This window comes from Microtus ochrogaster, unplaced genomic scaffold, assembly GCF_000317375.1.
Source record: "Microtus ochrogaster isolate Prairie Vole_2 unplaced genomic scaffold, MicOch1.0 UNK9, whole genome shotgun sequence".
NCBI classification, from domain to species: domain Eukaryota; kingdom Metazoa; phylum Chordata; class Mammalia; order Rodentia; family Cricetidae; genus Microtus; species Microtus ochrogaster.
Window position 1 is genome coordinate 5,118,640 of NW_004949107.1, and position 26,251 is coordinate 5,144,890.

General features: G+C 43.4%; 1 protein-coding gene across 2 annotated transcripts in view; it reads right to left on the minus strand.

Annotated features, from left to right (window-relative positions):
- Nucleotides 1-26,251, minus strand: part of Meis1 (Meis homeobox 1) — a 141,304-nt gene that overhangs the window by 45,148 nt on the left and 69,905 nt on the right. For both annotated transcript variants that reach the window (XM_005366444.2, XM_005366445.2), the window contains exon 8: nucleotides 15,836-15,981. In XM_005366444.2, coding sequence (XP_005366501.1) covers nucleotides 15,836-15,981 — 146 coding nt within the window. The remainder of the gene's footprint in view (nucleotides 1-15,835; nucleotides 15,982-26,251) is intronic.

The window sequence follows — 26,251 nt, forward strand, 5'->3', positions numbered from 1 at the left end:
GCTGAGAGCTCCCTACATCCCATTGAGACTCCGTCGGCTGAGAGCTCCCTACATCCCATGGTGACTCCATAGGCTGAGAGCTCCCTATGGAGACTCCCTCGGCTGAGAGCGAGACAGAGAGCTAGGATTGGGCCAGAGCAGATTAATGCGAGGAGCGGAGTCTTTGACTCTTGCCTCTGTGTCTTTCTTCCTTGCTTGGGAAAGACCCCACATCTCCACCCTTGGGAAAGACCCCACATCTCCACCCTTGGGAAAGACCCCACATCTCCACCTTTGACAGTCCCACCCCCGTTACAGCTCCTTTGCCTCTTAGCTGTAAGTTTTTCACTCCATGGAGCCTTTAAAAGCAGGTATTCCCCCAGTTCCATTTTCTATCTCCTTTCTCTGTCAGCATGCTCTAGGTCCATGGCTCCATACTCATCTCCCGCTTTCGTGGAGGTAAAATAATGAAAGCTTCCGCCAAGGCAATGCCAGTTTTACCACTGACCCATCCCCATCCCCCATTCCTCTCAACTCTCAGAATCACCGCTTTCATCCCCAATTCTCCACCCTCTGGTTCTTTCTACAAGCCACACAATTAGACCCGTTCACTTCTCAAAGACCCAAGGAAGCCCCTGATGTATCGGGCTTCCCATAGGCTCTCACCAGGCATTTGAACTTGCCTAGAGAAACTTTGATGGCCCTATTTATAATATAATTCCATGGTTAAGTTTAACCATAGTTTATGGTACAGTGACTTCAAGTGTTTTAACTGCTGTATGGTAGAATTAAGATGATGGGGAAAATTATCATCAGACCAAACAAGAATATGGCATTCCTGGAGAAGGGCCCAGAATTCGCCATCCTGCCATCATCAAACACACACACACACACACACACACACCTTATCTAAAATTAGTGTATCAAAACTAGAAACCTCTAGGGCTAGTATAAGCCCTACCTAGAGAGCACAGGTCTTGTTGACCATTGAGCCATGGTGTTCATGCTTGAGTGATTGTGGCTAAGCCAGGGCCCCAAATGAGGTCATCTGGATGCCTGTCTCCATTTTCATTCATCCAGTGTATATACGAGGCAATTTCAAGAACAAAACCAAGTCATAACTTTAAATGTCAGGGCACGGAGGTAGAGAGCTCCAGGAGGGAGCTGCTTCATTGTACATAGAGATCTCTATTAGATCCCTAACCTCTTTTGCCCCTTTCGCCCATCTGTAAAATGGGGACAAAATTATTCATCATAAGGTCAGATGTAAATTAATTATTTAATAACCTTTTTCTTAGATCGAGTGGGACATTGGCTCATAGCCTGAGTTTTAAAAAGCACTTCAAATACATGCCATTTCATGCCGTGTGTGGTTGACCTTTATTTTCCTTAGAAATTCAACCCAACGTTTACCTAATCTCTTTTGAACACTCAAGTGATGAATGTTGCAGAGTGCTTAGAGTTCTACGCAAATACGAATAACTTTCAGGGAGTAAGTACTGGGTACCTGTCATCGTGGTAATTGATGGTGTTTTCACTTCAGGGTGTGGGCCTGATACTCATAGGGCTCAATGGGGAAAGTAAATGAATTGACTGGACAAAATCTCTTGCCCAGTACTTCTGATACTCATAACTCATTACTGCCAAGTGGTCCCAGTCTTATCAGGAGGGAATAGCTAAACACACAAGACACACACGCACATACACACATGCGCACGCACACATGCACACATACACGATGGTTAAGTTGATGCATTGATTTTTATTTTCTTCTAATCAATTAAAATGTGTGGCTTATCCTTACAATTCCGCATGAAAGCTGGGTCTTCACCAAGTCTACGACGAGTTATAAATGTTGACACCAACACAGAGGATAATCTGCAGTGCTATCAAATGCACGCCTCTCTCCCCAATGTCAGAGTCTAGATGCCACATTGCCCTGAAAGAAAGCATGCTAGCGCACAAGCGTACTGTATTTCAAATGGAGATTTTGCGTAAGCTGATTTTTATAGTGATGCCGAGAGTAGCTGCTCTGCTTTTTATCTATGCAAACTGGAAATAAAGTAGGCACCCTGCCAGGCCCATGACAGCAGGCCAGACCCAAGCTGCCATGGGTGACTCATGCAATGACATCTGAGGGGTCTAGAAAAGAACCCTGACTAATGGCTTTTGGATTCCATGTGACCTTTGATCCTCAATGCCTTAGACCGAAATAAATGACCTAATTCCAAGAAGCTACATGCAGTATGTGTGCCCTAATGAGTGAAAATTTACCTGCTCTCCGGTGATTAATAGGTACTTGCTACTTATCATAATTCCTTAGATCTTAGCCAAAGGAGGGTGAAGTTACTTTCCAGATGGTTGCTGTTGAAAACAACCCACTTTGCAGCATTGGGCAAATTTGAGAGTGGCAGTGGGTAAGTCAGATGAAGTCCATCCTGGAGCAGGCAGAGAGCACACCCTCAATTCTCCCCACACTATGGCCCTGTTTAAGTGCTTACTAGTGCTGTAATCACTAACTGACAAAGGCCATCAGTCGCCAGGGCCAGAGCAGGACTCTGGGGATGTTCACAACTGGTGCACACTCTGCCATCAGAGCACAGTTAACAGGCCAGCCCTGGACACCATTGCCAGAGCACTGAGGAGAGATGGAGGCACCTAACCCTAATCTGTAGCTAGACCTTCACTGCAACCTTTCCACCTTCCTCGAACGCCTGGGTACACTGTTAACATGCTAGAAGAAATGTTTCTCCTTTTTCTGTGACGTTGGCCAAGTGGAAACTTTTGTTATATTTGACACACTCATTGAAAACTATTTGATACTTTAAAGGGAAGTTGTTACACTCTGAAAAATAATTGAGGATTGCAAAGGAAATACAAAATACTTTGGTCTAACTGGTACAATGAAAATAACTGTGTTTTAACCTTGGCTTTGGGGGTGTAAAAATGAAGGAAGATAACCTTCCTATCTAAAACAGACATCACTGGGAGCTTGCTAGAAATTTAAAATTGTTGGTTGCTGTTCTTGGATCAGAATCTACATTTAAAAAAAATGACCCCCAGATAATTTGACTGCTTATTAAAATTTTAAACAGCATGTCTATAAAACAAGCCAAAGTTCTTCGAGTGGGTCACAATTTCTATGGTGTTTTAGAAAGCAGCCTTTAATATTTGAGGGATATTCCCACACTTCCATGAGTTTCTGGATGTACTCGATATAAGTCTCATGATGCAAGCACAAGGGATGCTTTCCTAAATGCCAGGCTGTGAGGAAGTACAGGGGATGCTTTCCTAAATGCCAGGCTGTGAGGAAGGACAAATCAAGACAGCGTCTTCTGCTGAGAGTCTAGACAATCATTCTGTTGTTGTTTTTTTTTTCCCATCACATCACCTCATTTTATGTAACACAGGATCACAATCATATATGATACTCAACATCCAGAGACAGACTGGATATGTCTGCCTGCCCTGAGCAGAGAAGAAACGGAGGCATCAACAGCCTAAGTGGGGACAGTACAAGAAGGTAAGAGGGATTTGGATTCTACATCTGATTTTGGTTGCAAAAATGAACTTTTTTCTCTGATGTTCAAGTTCATGTGAGTCTGTCCCTAATCTTGCCTTTCTATCCCCAATATCTGGTTAATTATGACATGGCATAAATATTTTATCTTGAAGATGTTATTTTTTTTTTCTGAGACAGGGTCTGACACTATATAGCTCCGACTCTCCCAGAACTTGTATGTAGACCAGGCTGGCCCTGAGCTAACAGAGACCTGCCTGCCTCAGCCTCCTTCTGAGTGCTGGGATTCAGGATATGCGCCACTGCTCCTGACATCATTAATTTCTGTAAACATGAACAAAGGCTAGGAAGTTGAACAGTTCCATGTTGTAACCAATGGGCCTGTCTGTATGTCCCCAGTGGCCTATTTCTGTCTTTAGACTATGTCTAATCTGCCATACCCTGTGACAGTCAACCTACCTAACACGATACCTATGCTAATTCAAACAGAAGAGACAGCAGTTGTATCCCAGGAAATGAGCTGAACAACGCCACGTTTGAATGCCATTTTTCCAAAGGCTCTGAGTAGCTAACCCTTAATTGGATTGAATTTGGTCTTCATGTAGAGTGGTAGCATATGCACTTTCGTGTACACATCAGCTCAGAAGGCATCCTTTACACCTTCTGACTCCAGCCCCTGAAGATGCTCCCATACAGGACCATTCACATCTGATTTATGAAGCTCCGGCAACCGCTGAGCAACCAGTCTTCCGGTATAACCCTAACACAGACCAGCCTAACTGAAACATATAAATTCCACATACACTTAAAAATATTATTGTCTGTAATTTAATAGAACAGAATGTTTCTAAGCTTACAGCCTCGCATGCAGAAGCAATTTTTCAAGCATTAATACTTAAATGGGTCATAGATACCACATCTGTCATTCTGTCCTGAAGTCTATGAGGCAAAACCAAGACCACGCTGGCCTATTGATTTTTCTAGCATTCGCTTTAATTTACTTAACCATTGAGAAATCCATCAGTACATAAAGGGCAACTGTCCATTACTGCCTCATTTGCAGACATTCCTTCCCCTCATTTTTGGTAAATATTTCCCTTCGATCGCTATGTGTTTACAGTGTAAAAATGAATTAGGAAAGTGTGCACACCTGTTTCTGCTCAGTAACGGCTGCACCGAGGTATATGTAACGTGCTTAAAGATAGAATAAATATCTAGACATTATTACATCTGTGTGCAAAGGGTGGTAAATTAGATCCTAATTACATTAACAGGGATTCTGCCTCCCAGCTTAAATTTTACATGAGCTCTCTGCGAAGCTGCAAAAGGCTCTGCTGTGGTTTCTTTATGAGCTGGTGATTACAGCTACTTCCTATGCGGTCACTAAATATTCTGTTTACAAATAAATGAAGAAGCTTTGAGCCAACTTGCCAGGGTAATAATCTATTTTTTTTTTGCTTCCCCCCCCCCTCGCCTTAACAAACCCTCTCCGCACACGCATGGCAACAATCAGGAGCCCTGGCTTCATCTAATTACACCATCACATAATTTCACAAATTGCCTTGTCACTAGGGAGCCAAGTGCAAAACACGCTCACAGTGGGATCTCAGGCAGCGGCTCCCGTTTACTACTCATTCCTTGTTAAATTAAACGCGGAAACACCAGTTGTATGAAAGAAGTCGAAAAGAAGGCTTGCAAATGAGCCAGACACATAGAGCTCCTATTACTGTTTCACCAAATCCGGGGCTGCCAACACGTGCCTACCCCAGTCTCCTCTCGGTGGAACTATTCCCATGCACCAAAAGGCTGAGGATAAACGGGCTGGACCAGAAAGGAAACTCCATCACCTACCAGCAGAAACATGGGCACCTAGGGAAAAAAGTGATATTCTCCAGCCTGTCTCTTCATTGTTCTTTCTGATACGTGAAATGCCTGGCCCTGATCGTCAGGAGAGAGTGCATTGGTGGTAGAAGAACGGCTCTAGTCCTTTGAAGGTATAAACAGCCGGCCGCAGATTCCCCTAATCTTCAAAAATCCTCAAAAACAAAGTTCATCAATCAAGTTGGCTGTCTTAGGTGGTTCTCTTTTAAGCGCGAGTGCTGAGCATGTTTCTGAAACACATCAAGATAAATGCTCCTTCCTCACAGGACAGATGTGGGTGGAAGGAAAGAGTGTACAGGCAGCGACATTACTAGAGGGAGTGAACCTGAGGTTACGCTCCTGGAAGCTGACATTTTCATATCAACAACTAAACACAGCCACTGGTAATTAAAGGTAGGGGGCTTTGTGACTCGAGAGCCGGCGAGGTCAGGTACCGTTTTCCATCACAAACCGGTCCTTTATGCATGTAGATTTGCCAGCATTATCTGCATGGGGAGAAGGAGACATTAACGGCAGCTGTCTCTCTGCTTTTACACTGAACATTCTATTCATACAGACAGGTGGAGTAATTTAAAAGCCAATGCGGTGCAATTTCAATGTGACTAATGTCACTGCCGACTAAAATGCCACCATTACCACTGTTTATGGAAACATTACTAAAATTACATTTTATTCATAAGAATTTGAGGATTCTGGTTATTACTAGCTTTAAAATGATCAGCCCTCGGTGTCATACCCCTGAGCAGCGCCTTAATTCTCCAGGGTTTAGCAGCTTTCTCTGCTGAGAAACGACAGTTGGATTGTAGGTTCAAGAGTAATCAGGGCTGCATAAGCAGTTCCTTCGCTCTCCATAAAACAAATTAAAGGCATAGCTCTTTGGCGTCCTGACCACGTGTCAGGCAAAAGAAAAAAGAAAAAAGAAAAGTCTTCAAGGAGCTGAATTCTCTGGTAAAGGGTTAGTTAGGATTTGCATGAGGGAAAATGGATTCTTTGCCCCCCCAAACTACCCTCAGACATGGGTAGAAGGAAAGACGAGCCGTTAAACTGTGTTTAAAATCTGAGATTATAACAATCCATAAATTATGAAGCTTGCTATAAACTATCAGTAGCTGTAGCCTTGTCTCCTCATAGGAGTAAATACTTGTGGGAGACAATCCAGGAAGGGAATGAAGGACTGCCCGTGACCCGTAGTCTCAAGAACCATCACAGGACACCTAGCAAGTCTTACCCGAAATCCCTGACTTATGTTTTTACATAAAAATATACTAATTGGCTAGGTATGAAATGAGGTTATACTTATACCTTTGAACTCCCACAATGCAACAGTGCCATTTGCTTTGGCTCGTGAGAGGTAACTCAGTAGAAATCCCCGGAAATTCAAGTCAGGAGATCCTGACCTGAGCTTAGTGAGTGCTCAGCTCCTGACCTGAGAAAAATCACCCTGTCACCTCACGGCACTGCCCCACAGTGCAGTGCGCATGGACAAACGTTCCCTTACACAGCCCCACAGAGATAGCTATTAGAATTTATGAAGACCATGGATCAATCATTTTCTTCAGCTGCTTAAAAGACACAGCGAGCGACCCAATGCCAAAATAATCAATAAAGCAACACCATGAAGGGAAGCGACAGTCTTCTCTTTCTTTCTAGCTTTCTTCCTACTTTTTTTGGGAAATCATTTTCGTGAAGTTCCTCCCCTCTCACATTTGGAATTTTAAGAATTATTCCTGAACTTTTGCAAGCTGGCCAAGATGGTTTTTTTGTTTTGTTTTTTTTTTTTTTTTAGAATGAGTGTTTACATGAACTGATGACCTTTCCAACCTCAGAGCTTCTCCAGAACTTCCTAAGACACCAAATTCTCAGGGCCATTTTTATCCTAGGACAATGAAAGCTCTTGGGTGGTTCAGGGGCTCCAGGAACAATAAAATAACAGCTGACCACTAAGATACAAAGAGCTAACAGCAGATCCCAGCAAGGGTTAAGGGGGGGATCTATCTCCTCACTCCCTTTTTTTCTGAAGAGGAAATGCCGAGATATTCACGCCCAAGTAGTTAGCAAAAATCTCTATTAACAATATTTCGGTTAATATAAAAACAGATCATTTGCATCTCATTTAACTGTTAACTAACCTAGGGTGTTAACCTTTGTTCACATCAAGTTACCGGAAGACCTTTCTTTAGATAATACATTTCATATCGAAAGTCATGGCCACTGGGCAGTCATTGCTGAATGAAGGCATGTAGTTAAACCGCCAGAAAGCAAGGGACAAAGAGTCTTTAAAATGTCAGAAGGTTTCATGGCATAACCCCTTCAGCCCCCAGAGGTTCTCCACTGGTCTACAAGAAAGGAGTCTGAGGGATTGGAGAGGTGGCCCAGTGCTTAAGAGCACTGGCTGCTCTTCCAGAGGTCCTGAGTTCAATTCCCAGCAACCATATGGTGGCTTGCAACCATGTATAATGAGATCTGATATCCTCTTCTGGCCTGCAGGAGTACATCTAGGTGGAATATTGTATACATAATAAATAAATAAAATCTTTAAAAAAAAACACTTAAATAAAAAAGGAGTCTTAGTATCCCATCTGAGTTCTTCAAAATTCTTTCCTTGTTTGGCTGGTGTTGATTTGAGGTTCTGGTAGGAGTTAGGGAGTAGGGGAGCGTTGATGCTATTGTTTGGATTTTTGGCTTCGTGTTTTAGAAGAACTGTGGATTGAACCTGAATCCTTATCTACACTCAACAAATTCCTTTCCACTGAGCTCTTTCCCCAGAAGGTAACATTCTTGAGAGCTGGTCCAGCTGTGCAGCTCATTCTGGATAGCCTCAAATCCTCTATCCTCCTGCCTCAGCCTCCAGCTACTGGAACTACAGGTATGAGCCACCATCTCTGGCTCTACCGTGTGCTTGACACGTAAGACCAGGCCCGAGACTCTGCACTCTGAGATGCCTGGATCAGAAGCTATCGTTTCGGCTGAAAGCAAAACAACCATTACATTACTGAATTGGAGCATCAGTAAAATAAAGTTTGCAACTTCAAGTCATTCAGGATAACTCAAGTAAGCTTGGGTCACGAGCAAGAAGGAAACCAATTGGTTTCCACAATTTGGTTGAATGTTGGCACGGGCTGTGTGATGGCTAACAATGGATGCCAACTTCATATGTCTGCGAGGAGGGAGTTTCAGCTGCAGGACAGCCTCCATCAGGTTGACCTGTGGACAGGTCTGCAGATGTTTCCTTGGTTGCTAATTAATGGAGGATGGGCCAGCCCACGGTATGTGGTACCATCCTTACACAGGTAGGCCTGAGCTGTATTAGAAAAGTAACTAAACGTAAACCCAGAAACAAGCCGGGAGGCAGCACTCCCCTCCATGGCCTCAGCTTCAGTTCCTGCTTTCGGGTTCCTGCCTTGAGTTCCTGCCCTGACTGCCTTCTCTGAAGAGCCTGTTGTTGAACTAAACCTTCTCCTCGACAAGTTGCTCTGAGGTTGTGCTATTTACTCACAGCAATAGATGTAAACGGGTTGACTTAAACAGAGATGGAAAAATTAGGCAACCGAAAATGATTATTTGGGAGACTCAGAGAAGCAAAATGGGTTGCTTTTCCTCATGACTGGTAGTATGGCATGGGTTTGAAATTGTGTCCTGCAGAAAAATCCACGCATGACTGTATTATGAAATAAACATGTACATACAGTCACGGTCACACTTTAGTTAGAAAGACGGAGTGATGAAGAACAAGTTTCCACTTATGTCGAAGGTATCTTTCTCATTTTGGGACATATAGTTCTTCTTTTCTCCAAACAACCCAAACCAATCTAAAGCAAAGCAGAGCAAGAGTTTCCTTTCTGAAACAAAACCAGCCATTATTTCCTTTAGTTGAACCTCCATTCAATTGGGCAAAGTGCCTCCCAGGGAGTATTATCTTTTTTGTCTGGTTTGTTGGTTGGTTGGTTGGTTGGTTGGTTGGTTGGTTGGTTGGTTGGTTGGTTGGTTGGTCATATTTTTTGGCTAGAGTCTCCCTATGTAGCCCAGGGCAGCCCACACTCTCTAGTAATCCAGGCCTGCCTGTGGAACACTGAAGTTCTTGGATTCTGGGTTCTGCAACCATTGCTGGCTCTTAGGACTCTCAGACCCTGAGAAAGTAATGAGTCCAGTTTATATAAAACAGAATCCCTAAAGACGAGATTAAGTTAGTTTAGGAAGAAAAAAAAAGATACATGTGGTATCCCAATTTTAATTTAATTTCTCTAAACGATAAATTGAGAAGGAGCAGTTGCACAAATATTCATTGACCAGGTTTGATATTTTAGAAAATGTATCATCATTAACTGGAATAAAAGGAGGCCATGCTGCTGACATGGGCTTTGAAGTCTGAAGGATGCTTGGAGTTCAATCATGTGCATAGCCACCAGCAGCCTAACAACGTGAGCTCACGTGGACATTTGATTTAAACTAAATCTTTATCTAATTAGCTCCAATTAAGAGTACATCATAGGGGCCGGGGGCGTGGCTCAGTGGTAGGAGCACTTTTCTGGAGCACACAGGCCCTGGGTCTAATTCCTGAACTCCGGGAAGAAAAAGTGTTTGCCAAGAAACCAAAGATGATGTATTTCTTTCCTAGCTTTGGAAATAAAAGGGAATTTTAGAAATGTTGCCAGCTAAACCCTACAAAAAGTCCCACAGAGAAGGGACCAAACATCGGAGAAATCAGGGAACCTCCTGACAGCGAATGTCCCAATCACAGCAGGAAGTGAGCGCGGGTACCCTCCTGTTCCAGTGCTGCCTACCTGTGGTGAAGCTGTACTTTTGTTTTCACTTTTGATTGTTTTCCCTGTTCTGTCTCCTCATCAACATACCGTAATTACCCCAGGTCAAAGGGGCGCAGCAGAGGAGTGGGCAAGAAAGAGCAGGCAATGGAAGAGGTGGGGAGAGGCTGGGAGAGGGCCCTGCCAGGTCACTAATGGCCTCTGGGGCAAGAATTTCAAGACGGGACTTTGCTTCCCCTTTGATCTTCTAATTCGCAGTGATCATTAGTATTAACTCCAATTCTTCTGGGTGACGAAGTCCAGCTGTAGCCTTTTCAGTTTACCTGACCTAAGAAAATCCATCACCCATCCATTAGGATTTCAGTAACTACCTATGCAAAAAGAATCTGTTAGCTCCTCATTCTATCTTCACGACTGAACAGAGTTTGTATGATGCCTACTGCAGAATAATTAGGGCATCCCCAGTCCTCCAATAATTAAATAATCCATTCCACTTTCCTCCCGAGACTGATGATTCCCACTTGGAGGAGAAGCAGTCAGGGTTCTCATGTAATGAGAAGTGGAATAGGAAGCCCTCAGAGCAGCAGCCATGGCTTGAGCTTCAGAATGAGCTTTTCTGGACGAGCCAGAGTTAGTGCCAACAGAACCCAGCTCTGGTCAGAGGAAGGACAAGACCCAGAGGGAAAGGAATGACCACGAAGATGATCTTCTGTGTTGAAAAGACTTTGTTTAAAATGTGGTCCATGGACATATGAAAGGAGAAACCCTCACTCCTCCCGGCTAGTGTTTAAGTATAACAAGTAAATATCTGCCAATAATATGTGATGATTCAGATCTGCGATCCTAGCACGTGAGAGACTAAGGCAGGAGGATTGCTGCAAGTTGTAAAAAGAAAATCAAAATTCTGGCCTATAGATATGACTTAATAGTAGGGGGCTACCTTAGCCCAAGGCAAAGTCTTGGGTACACCCCCAGCACCACAGACAGACAGACAGACAGACAGACAGAGAGAGAGAGAGAGACAGAGAGACAGAGAGACAGAGAGACAGAGAGACAGAGACAGAGACAGAGAGAGAAGAACATGAGCACACACATACACACGCATGCACACATTCTATCTAACTGCTATAACTACAAACCGCTTCCTTGGCCAGGCACGTAAGAATGAATTGGTCTGAGTTTAGTTTCGACCACCTTGCTGCAGGACTTTGTGTTTATTACCCTGACTGATATCTCAAGCAAGCTTTCTCAAATCTAGATGACCTGTCTCTCTGTCTTCTAAAAACTGCCCAATTTCTTTCAGATCTGGTAAGGGAAGCTCAGAATAGTCACTGCTAAGAAATAAAACTGTGAGGAGAAAGGAAAAGGCCACCCACAGCTCTCTGTGTGGAGACCGGCCTGCCTACTGACCCCTCCCTCTCTTACCTTGATCAACCCAGTAAGCCACAGGGACAGCAATTAGAACTTTCCCACTGCACGAATTAACTGCAGTGTTAGAGATCGACTCTTGCAGGACCGTTAGCAAGACTATGACACTGAGATCCTCCAACGGATCTTGTTATCAAGATCAGAACCAATGGACAACAGCTGTCTCTTCTAGAGCAATCAATTCCCGGTCTGATCCCATTTGCTCCATGCGTAGAGTGGAGGACCCGCAGGGCACTTTTCATCTAATAGTGTTTCTATGGAAACACTGTTCTCCACCTGGAAGATGCTACAAGCCCTCACACTGGCTGTATCCACATGAGAGGACAGTCTCATACCAGAAACTGAGACATGAATATGGTCACACACATATGAAAACATTTTCTAGGCTAGATGTTCACACAGAGAAATAAAGAAATGAGAGAAGCAAACACACATAGAAAATATGGGTTTTTAACTCTGCAACAGCATCTGTAAGATTTCACCTGGGGGGATCCTCATATTAGTTCAAGGACTGGGAGTTGGAAAGACTGGCTACCAGTTCAAGCCAAATATTGGCCTTTGGATGCTTTCTCCACCTGAGTCTGTACCTCAAAGATCTCCAGTCCCCCCAAAGTTCAGAATGCCTGGGACACACAGAGGCTCCAAGCAGGAAAATACAATCATTTCACATTCTAAATAAGACCCTCAATAACCACTTTTCCATCTAGATTACATTTTTAAAATGCAATATGATCAGATAGGGAAACAAAAGAAGAAAAAAAGACTGTTGGTCTTAATAAAAAACATTGTATTTAGGACTTTTCTTTATTCCAGGAACATAATATCTCTATAATGCAATGTAGTGGGAAAAAGTTGTGCAATGCAAAACACATCCAGTGGAAGTCTTAAGACACAGTAGACTGTTCACTGTGGGGATAACGCCCAGGAGAGAGGGAAAATACCTTGAGGTGATTTAAGTCCCAAACTGATTCTGACCTGTGATGATATTAAGTAGTTTGCAATTGTGTTCAATGGTTTGTCTTCAGGCAAACACAAGCATCTCCGTGGATAAATCCTTCTATTTTCTTTCCTCTTCTCTCTTAGTATCTACACATGTCACTCATCCTTTTCTCTCGCAGGGAATCATTTCTCTTGAGAGACTTTCCCTCCTTAGCGACACTGACCAACGTTCAGGAAGTCTCAGCTGGGGGGGGGGTTGCCTGCTCACTCCATGATAACCCACACTTTAGACTTGTCTCCTTCTCTATTCTTTCTACTCTACACAAGAATGTGCAGGTTGGACAACCAAAGTCCATGAGTCTAAGCATCAGCCATTAGCTCCTCTGGACTAGTAACATGAGCTGCTGATTAAATCTACCTGTGGCTAACTAAATACCAAGGCTGTTTCCTTCCTCGGCAGCGGAGTGCAAAGCCTTTTCGATGCCTTTGACACACAAATGCTTGAAAGCCTTTTCAACTTTTCAACGGAATAAGCTCAATAGAAGGATCAGTCCATTTATTGCCAAAGAGTGGGGGAGAAAGCCTAGCAACTTATATTCTACAAGGTGTTTCAGATTTTAGAACATGACTTTCGGTATTTAAGAAAATTTCCCTTATAATTTGCTAGTAAATGGTCATTGCCATTTTTTTTAAATTAGAGTTTCAATCTTTCTTTTATGTAGAGCAAGATTTCCAAATGGAGTTTTCAGAAAGATTACATTAATCACATAGAAATAATAGGATGGTTTACAATTTGTGACATTCTTCCTAAGAAAATGTCCCCCAAAATCCTACTTCTCTGAAAGGAAAGTTACCATAGGCTCAGTATTACCATATAGCAAGGACTTTTTTTTTTCCCCATAGAATTTACTGGAATCAGCTCTTGAATGACTTGGCTTAAGTTTCCTACACGTTTCTTCGGTAAGAGTAACAAAACAAAGATGAGGGAGCATCTCTTCAAAATGGAAACCCATTTGTTCTTTTCATTATAGGGGCTGTGGGAGGTCACTCACTGGAAAAGGAAAGGGCGGGAAATCCTTAGCTTTGCTTCCAGACAATGTCAACAGAGCAACTAGCTTTGGGGAAATTGTTATGATTATCGGTATTTCCATATGAGCAGAGGGCACTGGAGAGGGCCAGGGTGTGGAAGTCCCCAGGAGAAACTGCAGTGCTATTTCCACAGACATTCATAGAAAGCCCAAGAAGCCTGGATTGAGGACTTCCCTTCCAGGGCAGTGACCCAGGCCAGTGCCTGAGGGCAACTAGCTAGGCCTCCAGAAACCACCAGTTCGTGAGTAATGGCCATCCCAACTGTCCCGTTAACTCACGGCTCCATAAGCATTGCGGTTTAGGTAAAATCATGCCGTTGGGAAGGATTTGGTGTCTGTTTGACTTTTATTTCTTTTAGACAGTATAGCTCTCTACAAAGTTCTTCACAAGGGGACAACCTGGGAGAACTAGGAGGTGAGCCACATAGCTCGTCCCTGTCTCTCCTGATTCTGTCTGAACCAATATTTGGTTATATTTTATTCAGGGGCATCTCTGTGTCAAGTCTCCCCTTAGCTCCTGCTCAGGCTGAGACGAGAGCTGAGGACATGTAATCTTTTCCCTTTTAAGAAAGGAAATAGCAGCGGTTTGACTGTAAGTTCGGGGCCATCCTGATTGCACTCTAGAGTGGGTCAGCAGGACGGCCCTCGGGATGAACTCCCAGCATTCCTGCATGAGCACCTTGACCGATTGTCACCTTTTCTCTAAATGGAGCTTCTGGACTCCACGATCCTCCTTTCTCTAACTCAACAGTGGTTGATAATCATCGGTTGGTAAGCTACACGAGGCAGATCCCAAAGCATTTACCTACATGCAATGAATTTTTAGGTAAGTAATGAAACCAGGGTCAGATTTCAAGGAAATCCACTAGGTTGACAAAATCATGGAGTCTAAAACCAGTAGCCTCCAGTGCTAAACATCTCGTGAACTTTACTCAGAATGCTCAGCACTATCTAGATTGTGTTTGGAACCATGGGAGATTCTGATGAAAGAAGAGAAAATTATTGTTTTATGTTGTTGCTACTAATCTCAGCTCTGATTCCATTCACCAGCGCTGAAAAATATGGATTAACTTATATCCTTAAGTGTACTGGAGGCACAACCCCTATGGAGAACAGCAGAATTAATGTTGCCTTCAGAAACCACTGAGTATGTCCCGTTAGACCAGTACAACTCAGAAGGAACCTGGCTTGGAAAATGGGCCAGGCAGTGAGGCTCGCTGGGCCCTGGACTTTCACATTGAGAGGAAAAGGCCTTAGAGAAATGTAACCTAAGTCTAAAACAGTGGGACTATTGAAGCCGCAATCACAAAGTTTTAACCTCCATTCATGTACGCAGCTCCATTTTAACCTGTCCATATTCATTCATAATAGTGAAAATGTCTTGGTCAACAATTTTACTGATCTTCAGAATATTATTTCACCCATAAATTTTCAGTTTTGGCTTCTCTCTTAAATGCCATTAAACTTACATACACTTACAAAATATCCACCAAAATATTGTGATTATAAATATTTTGAGCATAAAATTCATTCAGAACAATAACCAAACCAAACAAATCCCCTGTTGGCATAAAGCCCCGAGTCTCCAGTTTCTCACATCTCCAGAATTCCCGCAGTGAAAATAGCAGTACTCACACAGACAATATAAACTGCTACTCTGCTTGAACAGTCCCGGGGGATTGCACAGGAAGAGTTGGCTGTATATTGCTGTTTTCCTTTACAGTTCTAAATGCAGGGACAACTTTCACTGGGGGCTCTGACTCACAGCACTGTCATAATGGAAGGGTCCATTCAGGCCGCTGTACAGCAAATTACATGATCATCTTGCCATCAAAATATAGTCGACAATTTTTTCAGACCATTCATTACAAAGGTCCATTAAAGCACTCACAGCAGATCTCATCGATGGGGTGGGTTCTACTCTCTTCTTCGAAAGCTTAGTTACTAGCTCTAAGTACCTCCCAGTCACTTTGAAAAACAAAGTCATTAAAATACACACTTAAAAATCACAAGTACCCATGGATTCCCAAGCCTTATAACTTAGGGTAATTAGCAAAATTATAATCGTGAGCTTCAAATGAAGCTCCTGATTTAGGGTTTGAGTCTAGGAAAGAAGTGCCAGCCCTTTGTTAAAAACTGGGACCACAGTGATGTGTGAAGTCCAGGGGGCTCGTTTTTCTCTATCAAAACTGGTTCATTGTCCATATTTAGTTTACATACGTCATTTAGAGTCCACTTACTGTTAGATGCTGGAACAGCCACGCCCTCATGATATTGGTGGCTACTTTGGGAAAGATGCCACGCTTTTTGTGACGCTTTTTGTCCTTATCAGGGTCATCATCGTCACCTGTGCTGGGGGAAGCTACACTGTTGTCCAAGCCATCACCTGCAAACATAGTGAATCAAATTTTGACTGATGCTACCTTAACATACTTTATTCAAATAGAATGCCTTTGGATACAAACAAAACCAAAAGAGCAGTTAAATGATTAGTAGTTTCTTCGGTACTTTAATTTTATTCCAAGACAAAGAGAAAGAACAAGGTCTCAGCTCAAAAAAAAATCATCATGCCTAAAAAAAAAAAAAAAAAAAGCAAAATGCCTTCCAAAGATCAGTGCTAAATGCAAAAGGAATGGAGGGAACAATCCATCTCTTGAGTGGCTTGTTGCTATGGCAATTATTGCAATATAAGTAACACCTCTACTGGGGAGCTCCATGTGGTGGCACTGTTACTGGGGGTCTCTGCCTGGGGATTTGAACTCCATATAAAGTCACTGACGTCAACTGGTGAGAAGATGCAGCTAATCCAGCAACTACGGCCACAGGTGATCTATCTTGAGATTGGTTGGAGAAGGATGGGGAGAGGCAGGCAATCCATCACATAAGCAACTTGCCATGGAATGCTTCTAAGGTGACATAATCTTTTTTAGTGTAACAAGAGTATCAAGTAGAGTAAGGGGAAACCCCTGGCATATTTTTTTAATTAAAAAGTAATTCCCATTGAAATAACATAAAGGAGTGCTAGAATTGTCTTGTCCTAAATAATCTGGGCAGTTTCTAAAAATCTCTTCCTAAAGTATTGCACACTGAGAGGTCACCTGCTAACATATTCTTAACAGATCCTGTTTTCCTACCGGTTTCGTTATAAACACTTGAATTGTTTATTTTAGGAACTAGTTCAGCTCTGTACTCAATAAAACAATAACACAGCCTTCCTTTAATAACGCCATATTTGACAACATGAGGGAAAAAAAAAGTGTTACCCGTGTAATCACAGGAACCAAAGTAAGTCACCAAATCTCAATTAGAAATACCTGTTTTTGATCTTTGCATTCAAAGTCAAAGGACAAACAAGAATGGACTAAACCCAGTACTCTGATCAGCAGCCATGCGGTGACATGCCATCTTCTCACCGGAGACCCTCAGGCCTCTCTGTGAGTCTTAGAAATGGACTTTTGGAAATGGACAGATTGATTTGGGCCCAGAATGAAGAACTACAGAGATCAGGCTGTAACCACTAAACCCCAGGGCACACTCATCCCATCAAATAAGTCATTGGGAACCTATGGCCCAAACAACTTGACACTTTGGTAATACAGGTTGCCTGATGACTGCCTGTTGGAATGCCCATCAGATTTTCTTCCCCAGTTTCACCTCCTCCGTTTCTTGTCTCTACTCTAGATCCTCAATGCAGCAAGAAATCTCTCACTTGGTTTCCCTTATTCTCTTCACCTATGGTAGTTCGTTGCAAATATCTTCAATTTTTCTTAACAGCTCTTTCAGGAAACCCGCTCCTCACCCTAGTAGCATCTGAAAAGTGACCCACCCCCAGAGGTTTTCAGGTGCCGTGATGTGTCCTGAGATAAACTCCATCCAGTGAGGAGCAGATGGATTCCAACATTTTGACTTTTCGTAGAGCTACGCCAACTATGAATTGTGGGAGAGCTCCTTGTAATGGAAACTTTTATAAAAATTCATCATTCTAGTGCATTTAACATCTATATAAAGTTGTGAAAGTTGCCCAGGCTCATAGAATGGATTCTCCTTAGAAAAGATCACGAAGATGCCCAACTCCAAAGCCATCCGTCCACCCAACTAATGAGGAAAATCCTGTACTTCAAGGTCACATGGCTGGACGTGCTGACTAGGGTCCCTGGTGAACCCAGACACCCACACACCTAAGTCAGTGCTGCCCTCTCTTTATTTGCGTAGCCAAGTGTTTTACGAGAAATCCCCTTGGGTTTGCCCAATGGATTCTTTGAAAGTCCAGTATTTAAAGAAGCTCTTCTACAGAGAAGCAATTCACCACATAAAATAACAATTCATTAAAGAAACATGAGAAAAGAAAACAACTCCCCAGCATCTACATTTGCAATAGCTAATCCACTTTCGATATGCAGAGGGTGGCTGAGGAAAAGAAACACAGGACCCGATCGGTGATTAAAAATGAAAAGCTTCTAACCTAACAATACTGCTTTGCCCACCTCTCCATGATAGGTTTCCACCTTCACAAAAATAGCCTTTTTATCCATCTCAAACCCCTTCAGATTAATTTAGCAAGCAATGTCTAGTGCCTGCCTAGGAGAGAATTCATTGATAATTTATGGAAATATCTACCATAATCCAGTGGCGATGACTTTTTTCCAGCTTTGTGCATTAATAGATAATCAAGGCCTTAAAGCAGCCTTAGCTTCCCATTACCTCAGGCAAAAGAATTCCTGAAAGTGTGCCTGGAGGGCACCTGAATTATATACTCCATCAGGAGAGGGCGGCTTTTTGCATTCCACGTGTAACACTCCCCAGAACCTTCCTGTTTATTTCTGCTGTATGAAAGCAGAAGCATTAGGAACAGAATTTTTTTAAGTGAAGACTTATGTAGATAGAATGGAGAAGCCTTTCAGGCAGGAGCCAGATCACCCCTTCAGTCCCTGGCAGTGACCTCTCCTGAATAAAAAGGTTTCTGTTACATCGTTAGCTCAAGCCAAAAACAGCCCTGGCTTAATGCACAGTTTGTTCTTCCTACTGTTTTTAGGCAAATACAGCTACTTTACTCCCATCTGGGAGGGAAATTACACTGCTGCGTTGTAATCTAAGACAAGATTTTCATTGGAAGCAAATGCTTTCAATCCAGTGTAAATACTGGTGCATGTTCCGAAAGCCTAAAACAATAAACCTTGCTCCTTCCCAACACGGTTAGGGAAATGGAGAAGATGGGGGCTGAGACGAGCGTAATAAAACAGAGTATTCTAAAAGCAAACACTTTCATAGATTTTAATAAATTGTTTAACCTCTTCCACTTTTTAAAATTGAAAATTGATCTCACAGCGTCTCAACCTCGGAGGAGAGTCTAAATGGTCAATTGTACCTTTAGCATTTCAATTCACTCCGCAATTTGATACAGTCACCTCGATGTGGTCTCGGGAGGATTTATTTCCTTTTTTTTTTTTTTTATTTTTAAGATCACTACGCAAACTTGGAGGACCACAGCCGACCACACGGCAAGCAAGCAGCGGCTCTGAAGCCATTTGTAAAATGTCAGCGGTGACTTCATCCCCGCTGCTGACTTCTCCTGCCGCCAAATGAAGGCAAACTGAAAAGGTGGAAATAATCATAAAAATGATGCGACTCCATAAACAAGCTTACGGCCTCATTAGGGTAGCAGTGGGCTCCAGTGGGTGATTTATGCTCGTTTTGCTGATTCTAGGAGGAAATGCCACGGGGCGACTTTAGCCAACTGCTAATGGTTTCTGACAGCTTCTTAGCAACTAGTGCAAGCAACGTCGTGGCGTTTGCTAGTGACAGAAACCGAAAATGTCATATTATCTGCCCATGTGTCATGAAGTCCGTGTGGCAATTAACTAGTAGGCCAGTGACTGAGGGGCCAGAGGCTCCTGGAAATGGCCTTTGGCTATGCAGAGGCAGCAATGGCTGTCTGCGTGCACTCTGCTGCACGTATGCAATATTCTAATGCAGACATCCACTCCCTGCAACTTCCCAGGTTCCGGAGAGAACTCACATTCCTTTCCTTCCCTCACCTATGTGACTCTCTGGGCAGAGGCTTTGCAGCTAGCAGAAGACTCTAGAGGATTCCGCCTTGCTGTGATTAATTGGCCGTACCTGGCTCTGAGCTTCTGGATGCCGCATTGTAAGGTGCTAGCTTTTTTTTTGCTCCCTCACAAATTAGTCTAAAAGGATTGAAGATCACTGAAGCAGACTCATTGCCTGTCGGATTGCAGAAAGCGAAAGAACTCTGCCCAGCAAAGAGATACTAGTCCACCAACACCAGGTTTCTAACAAGCAGGGGGAGACTCTTGGCCACACTTTGCAGTTCCCGAGCTATCAAAACCACGCACTATATGTCAAACTGTCAAAGCTTTCAGCGTGGGCCATTTGCCCTTTCAAATAATATTTAAGGATTGTTTTTACAAAAATTTTATAGGCCATGGTCTAGTGGAAGAGGCCAACCGACAAAGAAAGGAATTTGTACTACAATTCTGCTGTGGACGATCTCTGGGGAGACCTGGGCCTATCCCTGTGGAGCAAGGCAGGTGACCTGTGGCAATTCCCAGGCTGCCAGGAAGCTCGGATTTCAAACACACTCAACTCAAACATCCCAAGTCGCCTATTTCAGCATGCCTGGGCATTTAGACTCTTCTATCTCCTGCCTTTCAAAGCAGGATAAAGAGGTATTTATTGTATTTGGACCATTCAATAGGTCAGAGTGGCCAGGTCAGCGGGGAATTCCTCTACAGACAGGTCCAAGCTCTGCTCCAATTTTTTTTTTAACTATCTCCCCTTTTCTCCTAGGGCTACCATTCCACAAAAACTACTGAGTGGGATTAAAAAATAGAACCCTAAAAAGAACCTAAGATTTACATCATAACTGATAGGAATCCGCCTGTTGGGGGGGCAGCAGGTAAAAATAAAGTGGTTGTGTGCCCTAGGTCATGTGTGATAGAGGCAAAACTCCTAACTAAGGAAGTGAACCTTCAACTGCCAGGGCAAATGGAAGTGTAAGGTTGGGACCCCTTGTTTTGTGGAAGTGAGCAGGCAATCCTAGATGCCAGAATATTTTCACTTGCAATCTTATGTGCAGAGCCAATAGTTCAGGGTCAGATCCCATTTCTTTACTTTTCTTCTCCTGCAGTTTTTAGGAATAGCATTGTCTCGTCCTCAGATGTACCCAGATTCAATAACCAATGTCACCAGTAATCGTCACTTTCAACCTTGGCAAAATCCTATTTGGGCCAGAAAATGGTCTAAACCGTCATTTCAAAACAAGCTGAAGACGGCTAAATCTTCCTGCAGAAAGGATCTTTGTCATATGCTGTCACTGTGGACAGAAAGAGCAGGACATTAGGGCTCCCTTCTCCTCTTGAATCTTTCACAGTAACTCTGCAAAGGAAAAAATAAGATCCCCCTCAGCAGGGTGACTCCAACCTCCCTTGTCACCGGTGCCAGTGCCTTGTCAATATGGAAAGGTTAGGTTTCTTTGCAGTGGTCAAGTGTGCCTGGTGCCCAGGAGTGTTAGAAAATGTATAATCTCACCCCAAAACCACGACTCTAGGTCCTGGGGTGTCCAGTTTCCCAAAAGTCAGGTAGAATCGGGCCTCTATGGTATGTTAAGAGAATAAATGGCAAGATTTATAAGTATTTCTTCCTCAAAAATTAGCTAGAATACTTCCAGATCTCCCGGAGTTGTTTTGTCTTCATTTCCAGTGCACAAGAGCTGCCAGAATCACATTTCGGAAGCACACACCTAAGCATAGCACCCTGGTGCTCCCCTGCCTTCCACGGTACCCTTTGCCCTTAGGATGGAAGTCATCACTTTTAGCTTGGCATGGAAGGACTTCCACAGCCTCTTTCCCAAGTGGGTTTGCAGCAAGGATTTTGCCAAGACTCGCGGTGCTCAGGCACCCACAAGCTGGTCCCCAGCCTGTGGGAAGCTCTCTGCATCCTGAAGTGCTCACGTCTTTATAGTTTCCTGGGCCAGTTGCTTCCCTGAAGTAGGCTTCTCTTCCTTCCTCCAGCACCGTGCCAAGCATCTTGGTGACCTTTAAGGCCGTGCCCTACTGCTATCTCCTACACAAAACATTTCCTGGACTCTGACTGACTTACTGACCTCTTGTCCCTTTCCCCCAGCACTGGGTGTTTCTATTTTTCATCACACATGTACTGCCCCCTCAACCACCCAATACATCATACTCCCCTAAGACCACCGACATTTAGACATGTGTTCTTGACTTCACTACAGCAGGGGCCCAATCATACTCATGTCTGTTTCTAACCCGGTGTCATCCCAGTGTAAAGGGAACAATGAGCTTTAGTGAACACTGAACAGAATGTTCCCACTGTGCAGAGACTCTGATTTCCACCTGTTACATTTCTTTTCATGACAGGTGAGTAAAAACGTCTTGGGAAATCCTTACTCATGAAATCTGATAACGTAGAAAGCACAAGAGATATGCCTTCTCCAGGATTACAGAGTGTTTCAGACACTAAAGTTCATCGTAGGCCAAGAACAGCCTCCCAGCCACCATGTCAGAATGCTCGAGAATGCTTGCCATGACCCTTCAGAAACAGCTCGGTGCTTCCTGTAATTGTTACTTACAATGTCTTACCTAACTAAAGGATTCTGTGGTTGGGACAGTTTTCCTGAGTGTAGCATTAAAAGAAAAAGCAAAGGCTGTTTGTTTCCTCTTTGTTTGCCTAATGAAATACGGATAGTCTCTACTTTATTCATTTCCTACTTTTTCTGTAGCAAAGAAATTCAATTGCCTTCAGCATACAATTTGGTCCTGGTGGTAGACTCCAGACTTAGATTTTAAACATCCGTTATAAATCTAAAATTCTCGTGACTTTGGATTTTCCCAGCTTTTCCAAGAAATTGCCTCGTTGTTCTCCTAGCGTACCATACCCCTGCCTCAGCATGGGTTGTCTGAGGACTCGGGGGTCTCTGGGAGAGATGGCATGTCGAAGGTTCCAGCTTAGGTGACAGTGGGAAGAATTTTCACCAGACATATAAATGCATATCCCAAGGCCTAAGTCTTAGTACTTTCGTTGTTATGTTTCGTTTTGTTTTGAAATAAAGTCTTTCTATGTAGTCCTGACTGTCCTGGAACTTGTTATTTAGATCATGCTGGCCTCAAACTTACAGAGATCTTCCTGCTTCTGCCTTCCAAGAGCTAGCATTAAAATTCTGTATTAACACGCCCAGTTTATGTTTTAAATAGAAACAAAGTATATTTCAGGTATCTTCTAATCAAAATATTACAGATAATGATCAAAATCAATGATTAACTTGTGTGTTTAATATTAATTAGGATTCTGTTAATTTCTGGTTTCCCCTTCTATAATTCTGCTCAGACTCAAGTGATTAATGTTTCCTTATTCTTGGTTCAAAGTGATTCCCAGTAGACCAAGGGGAAACAACAAAACAAAGCAGGTTCTGCCAAACCGCGACTTTCCTGAAAAGTCTGAGATGATTCTTGTGAAAGCCATGATAAGGAGTTAGTTGTGGACACCTGCTAACCCTGAGCCAAATTCTAGCATGGTCTTCTATGATGTAATGCCCACTTTCTCATCTCAAGCCGTATGGACCCATCATTCACTGCAGCTCTTACTACTGTCACCGCATATAACAAAAGGACACCGTGTTCACACTTTGGCCCAAGTGCCACGTCTGTGCTGAGCACAGATGGCCAACAAGACCTCTGCAGAGTGCAGTCCACTCTTAAGAAGCCCCAGCTGACCCCATCTCGGGAGCTAAGCAGAAGCAGGCATGGTTAGTCCTTGAAATGGGGCACAAACCGTGAACAGTGTCAGAAAGAGTTTTGGTTTCCATTATGCATTCCAGTTGAGGGGGCAGAAGCTAAACAACATAGTCACAGTGATAAATATATAGTTGCAAACTCATGGACTTAGTCAGAAAGCAAGAAAAATCTGAGAGTGCATGAAGTAAGAACTGACCTAGACTTGGGGGAGCTACTAAAGTAGAGACAAGCAAAGGGGGCGGGCAGAAGACAGCATTCTAGGCCATAGGACAGGAAGAGCAGGCCCGGAGGTCTCGGGCAGCACAACCCAGCCATAAAACTCACTGGGACAGTGGAACCAATAACACTGGACAATTGGAGGAATGGGAGGTATAGCCTTGTGAGTCCCTAGGGCTCTGGGAATCCTGACCTGCCAGGGTATGTCCGTGGAGTTGTCAGAGCCCTCTCCACTGTGTGCCAGAATCTCACACAATTGTCATCAAACAAAGCTTCTTCACTCTGGGTCACTTTCTAGTCAATCTCACATAGTCTCCTGGTCCAAACTAAGGCTGAAGAATACAGGGTGGGGTTGGGGAGATCGTTCAATGAGTAAATGCACCAGCTGCCAAGCCTAGAAATCCCACTGTCGACAGCACAGATTCCTCCAGGTTGCCCTCTGACCTCCGCACGCATGCTGTGGCATGTGTGAACGCGTATACACAAACACTAAGGAAATGGAGCAGGAACGCCTTAAACATTAGGAGGAAGACTAAGGGACGGGGACGCAATAAGCCCATTCAGACAGAACCTGACTTAGACACCTGACATGCTATCAGGAATTGATAACTAGACATCCACAGAGATGGGCGTTAGGACCATTGCTAAGATCCGAGGTCAGCTCAGCAAAGGCAAAGCAATGCATTAAGTCAGGTAAATGCCCAGTGGCCTGGGAGTCCTGGGCACAGGAGGACAAGTGCCAGCCTAGGAGGAAGTCCGTTTCCTTTCACCTTTCTATAAACTGGCAGGAGCTGGACATGACAATTGTCCTTAGCCTCTCCTTTTCCGTGTGTCTCTCTCACTGTCCGGCGCCCCTCCCTGGAACTCCTAAGTGCTCCAGCACCTGAGGAGGGCTCTTCTCCTTCTACTTACACCTGTCCACCTGTGAATTGGCCTTCATCTCCTCCCGTCAGCCCTAACGCTCAGCCTCGCATCCTTGTGGAGCCAAGCCAGATGGTCAGTAGAAAGCCTGGGGGAGTTCAAGTCAGATGGGAAGGGAATCTCTGATGCCATTCTCAAGTTCCCACAAGTATCATAGACCTTAAAAGAAGGGCTGATGCTGGGATGGGGGCGCAGACCAGTGATCCCTGCCCTTGGAAGGTGGAGGCAATGGGCCAGAGGTTCAAGGACGTCCTCAACTACATCTAGGGTGGCCTGGTCTGTGAGAGCTCTCCTCTCACAGGCCAAAAATAAATAAAATAAGATGTGTCTACGCAAGTCAGTCTAACTCCTTAAAAGGTAGAGTTTCAGCTAAAGTAAGGAAGGGTTTTAAATCCCATCGTTTGCATTGGAAAATATGGCTTTGCAAAGTCAGTCTATATAATTTTCAAACCAGAGCCCAGTGCATTTCAAAACTGACCATCAGATCTCATCATCGCCCCACCCCATACACATGCTCCCAATTTACTGCCTTCACCTCTTAATTCCTGACCATATTTAGGGAATTGTGTTTCTGTTTTTGAACCTGCCAAGGTTTTTTTTTTTTGTTTTGTTTTGGGTTTTTTTTTTTTTTGACATGCTGTCACTGTGAGTGATCCTGTGTATGCAATACAGTGAAAATCTGAGTCAGAGAACATCCGTGTGTATATGTAGGTCAGTCGTAATCTGGGCGTTTGTATGTTGGGGATTGCCAGCACGCTGAAATAAATTTGGAGTTACTTCTTTGGCATAAATAACACATTCAATTAAGCATCTACCACTTCATGCGTCTCCACTGTCAACACAAATAATATATAAAATGTAATGGGGTGAGAAATGTGGAAGGAAACCAACCGCATAGCTAAGATACCGAATGGGAACATTTAGGAATTTTTGTGAAACACACAGACACACAAACGTTCCAAAACCTCAAAGTGCATCTGGTGGGATGGAGTGAAGACGGCAGAGTCTCTGCAGTCACAGCATGTAAGACTGGCCACTGAAGTTGCTCAAATCTGTGCTTAGCAGATATTCAAGACTGGGTTACAGTATAATACACTTATATGCGTTGATGCTCACTGAAATAAAGTACTTTGGACAGACGCTACATAAACTAAGCAAGTATGTTTTCAATGCTTCCCCCGCCCACTTGAATCATTGTAATTGGTTCTTTTGAGACAAGAATGTTATTTTTTTTTTTAGCAATCTAATATGCTTTTTTGATTTTACTCTCCCTTAGGGAGACAACAGCAAATTAGTTGCCTAGCCATAGGACAGGCAGCAATGATGAACAGAAAAGATAGACTTTACTCATATTTTTATCTGTTCAGCATTTTTTAAGCAGCTAAACACCATGGAAAATTCTTGCAAAAGCTGTCAAACTTTTTAATAGCACTTTCGACCGTTGCAGATGAGAGCGTGCTACAAGGTATTACTGAAATTTATATATTGACTCCAACCCTAGAACAAAATGGGAAGACCCCCAATTGAACACCCTTGCATATATGAAAGAAAAGGCATGCAAAATGCGTTCTGCGTCGTGCACTCAGGGAGCGAGCACACTGAGAACCAAGGCCTTGGTGCTGGTGTAAAGAGTGCTTAGGAATGCACAATACTTCTTGGAACTGTTTCCCCAAGAAGTGTGTAAGGCATGTGTTAATGTCTAGAAGGCTCCATGCCTTAGATTTTTAAAAGGGAAACTATTATCAA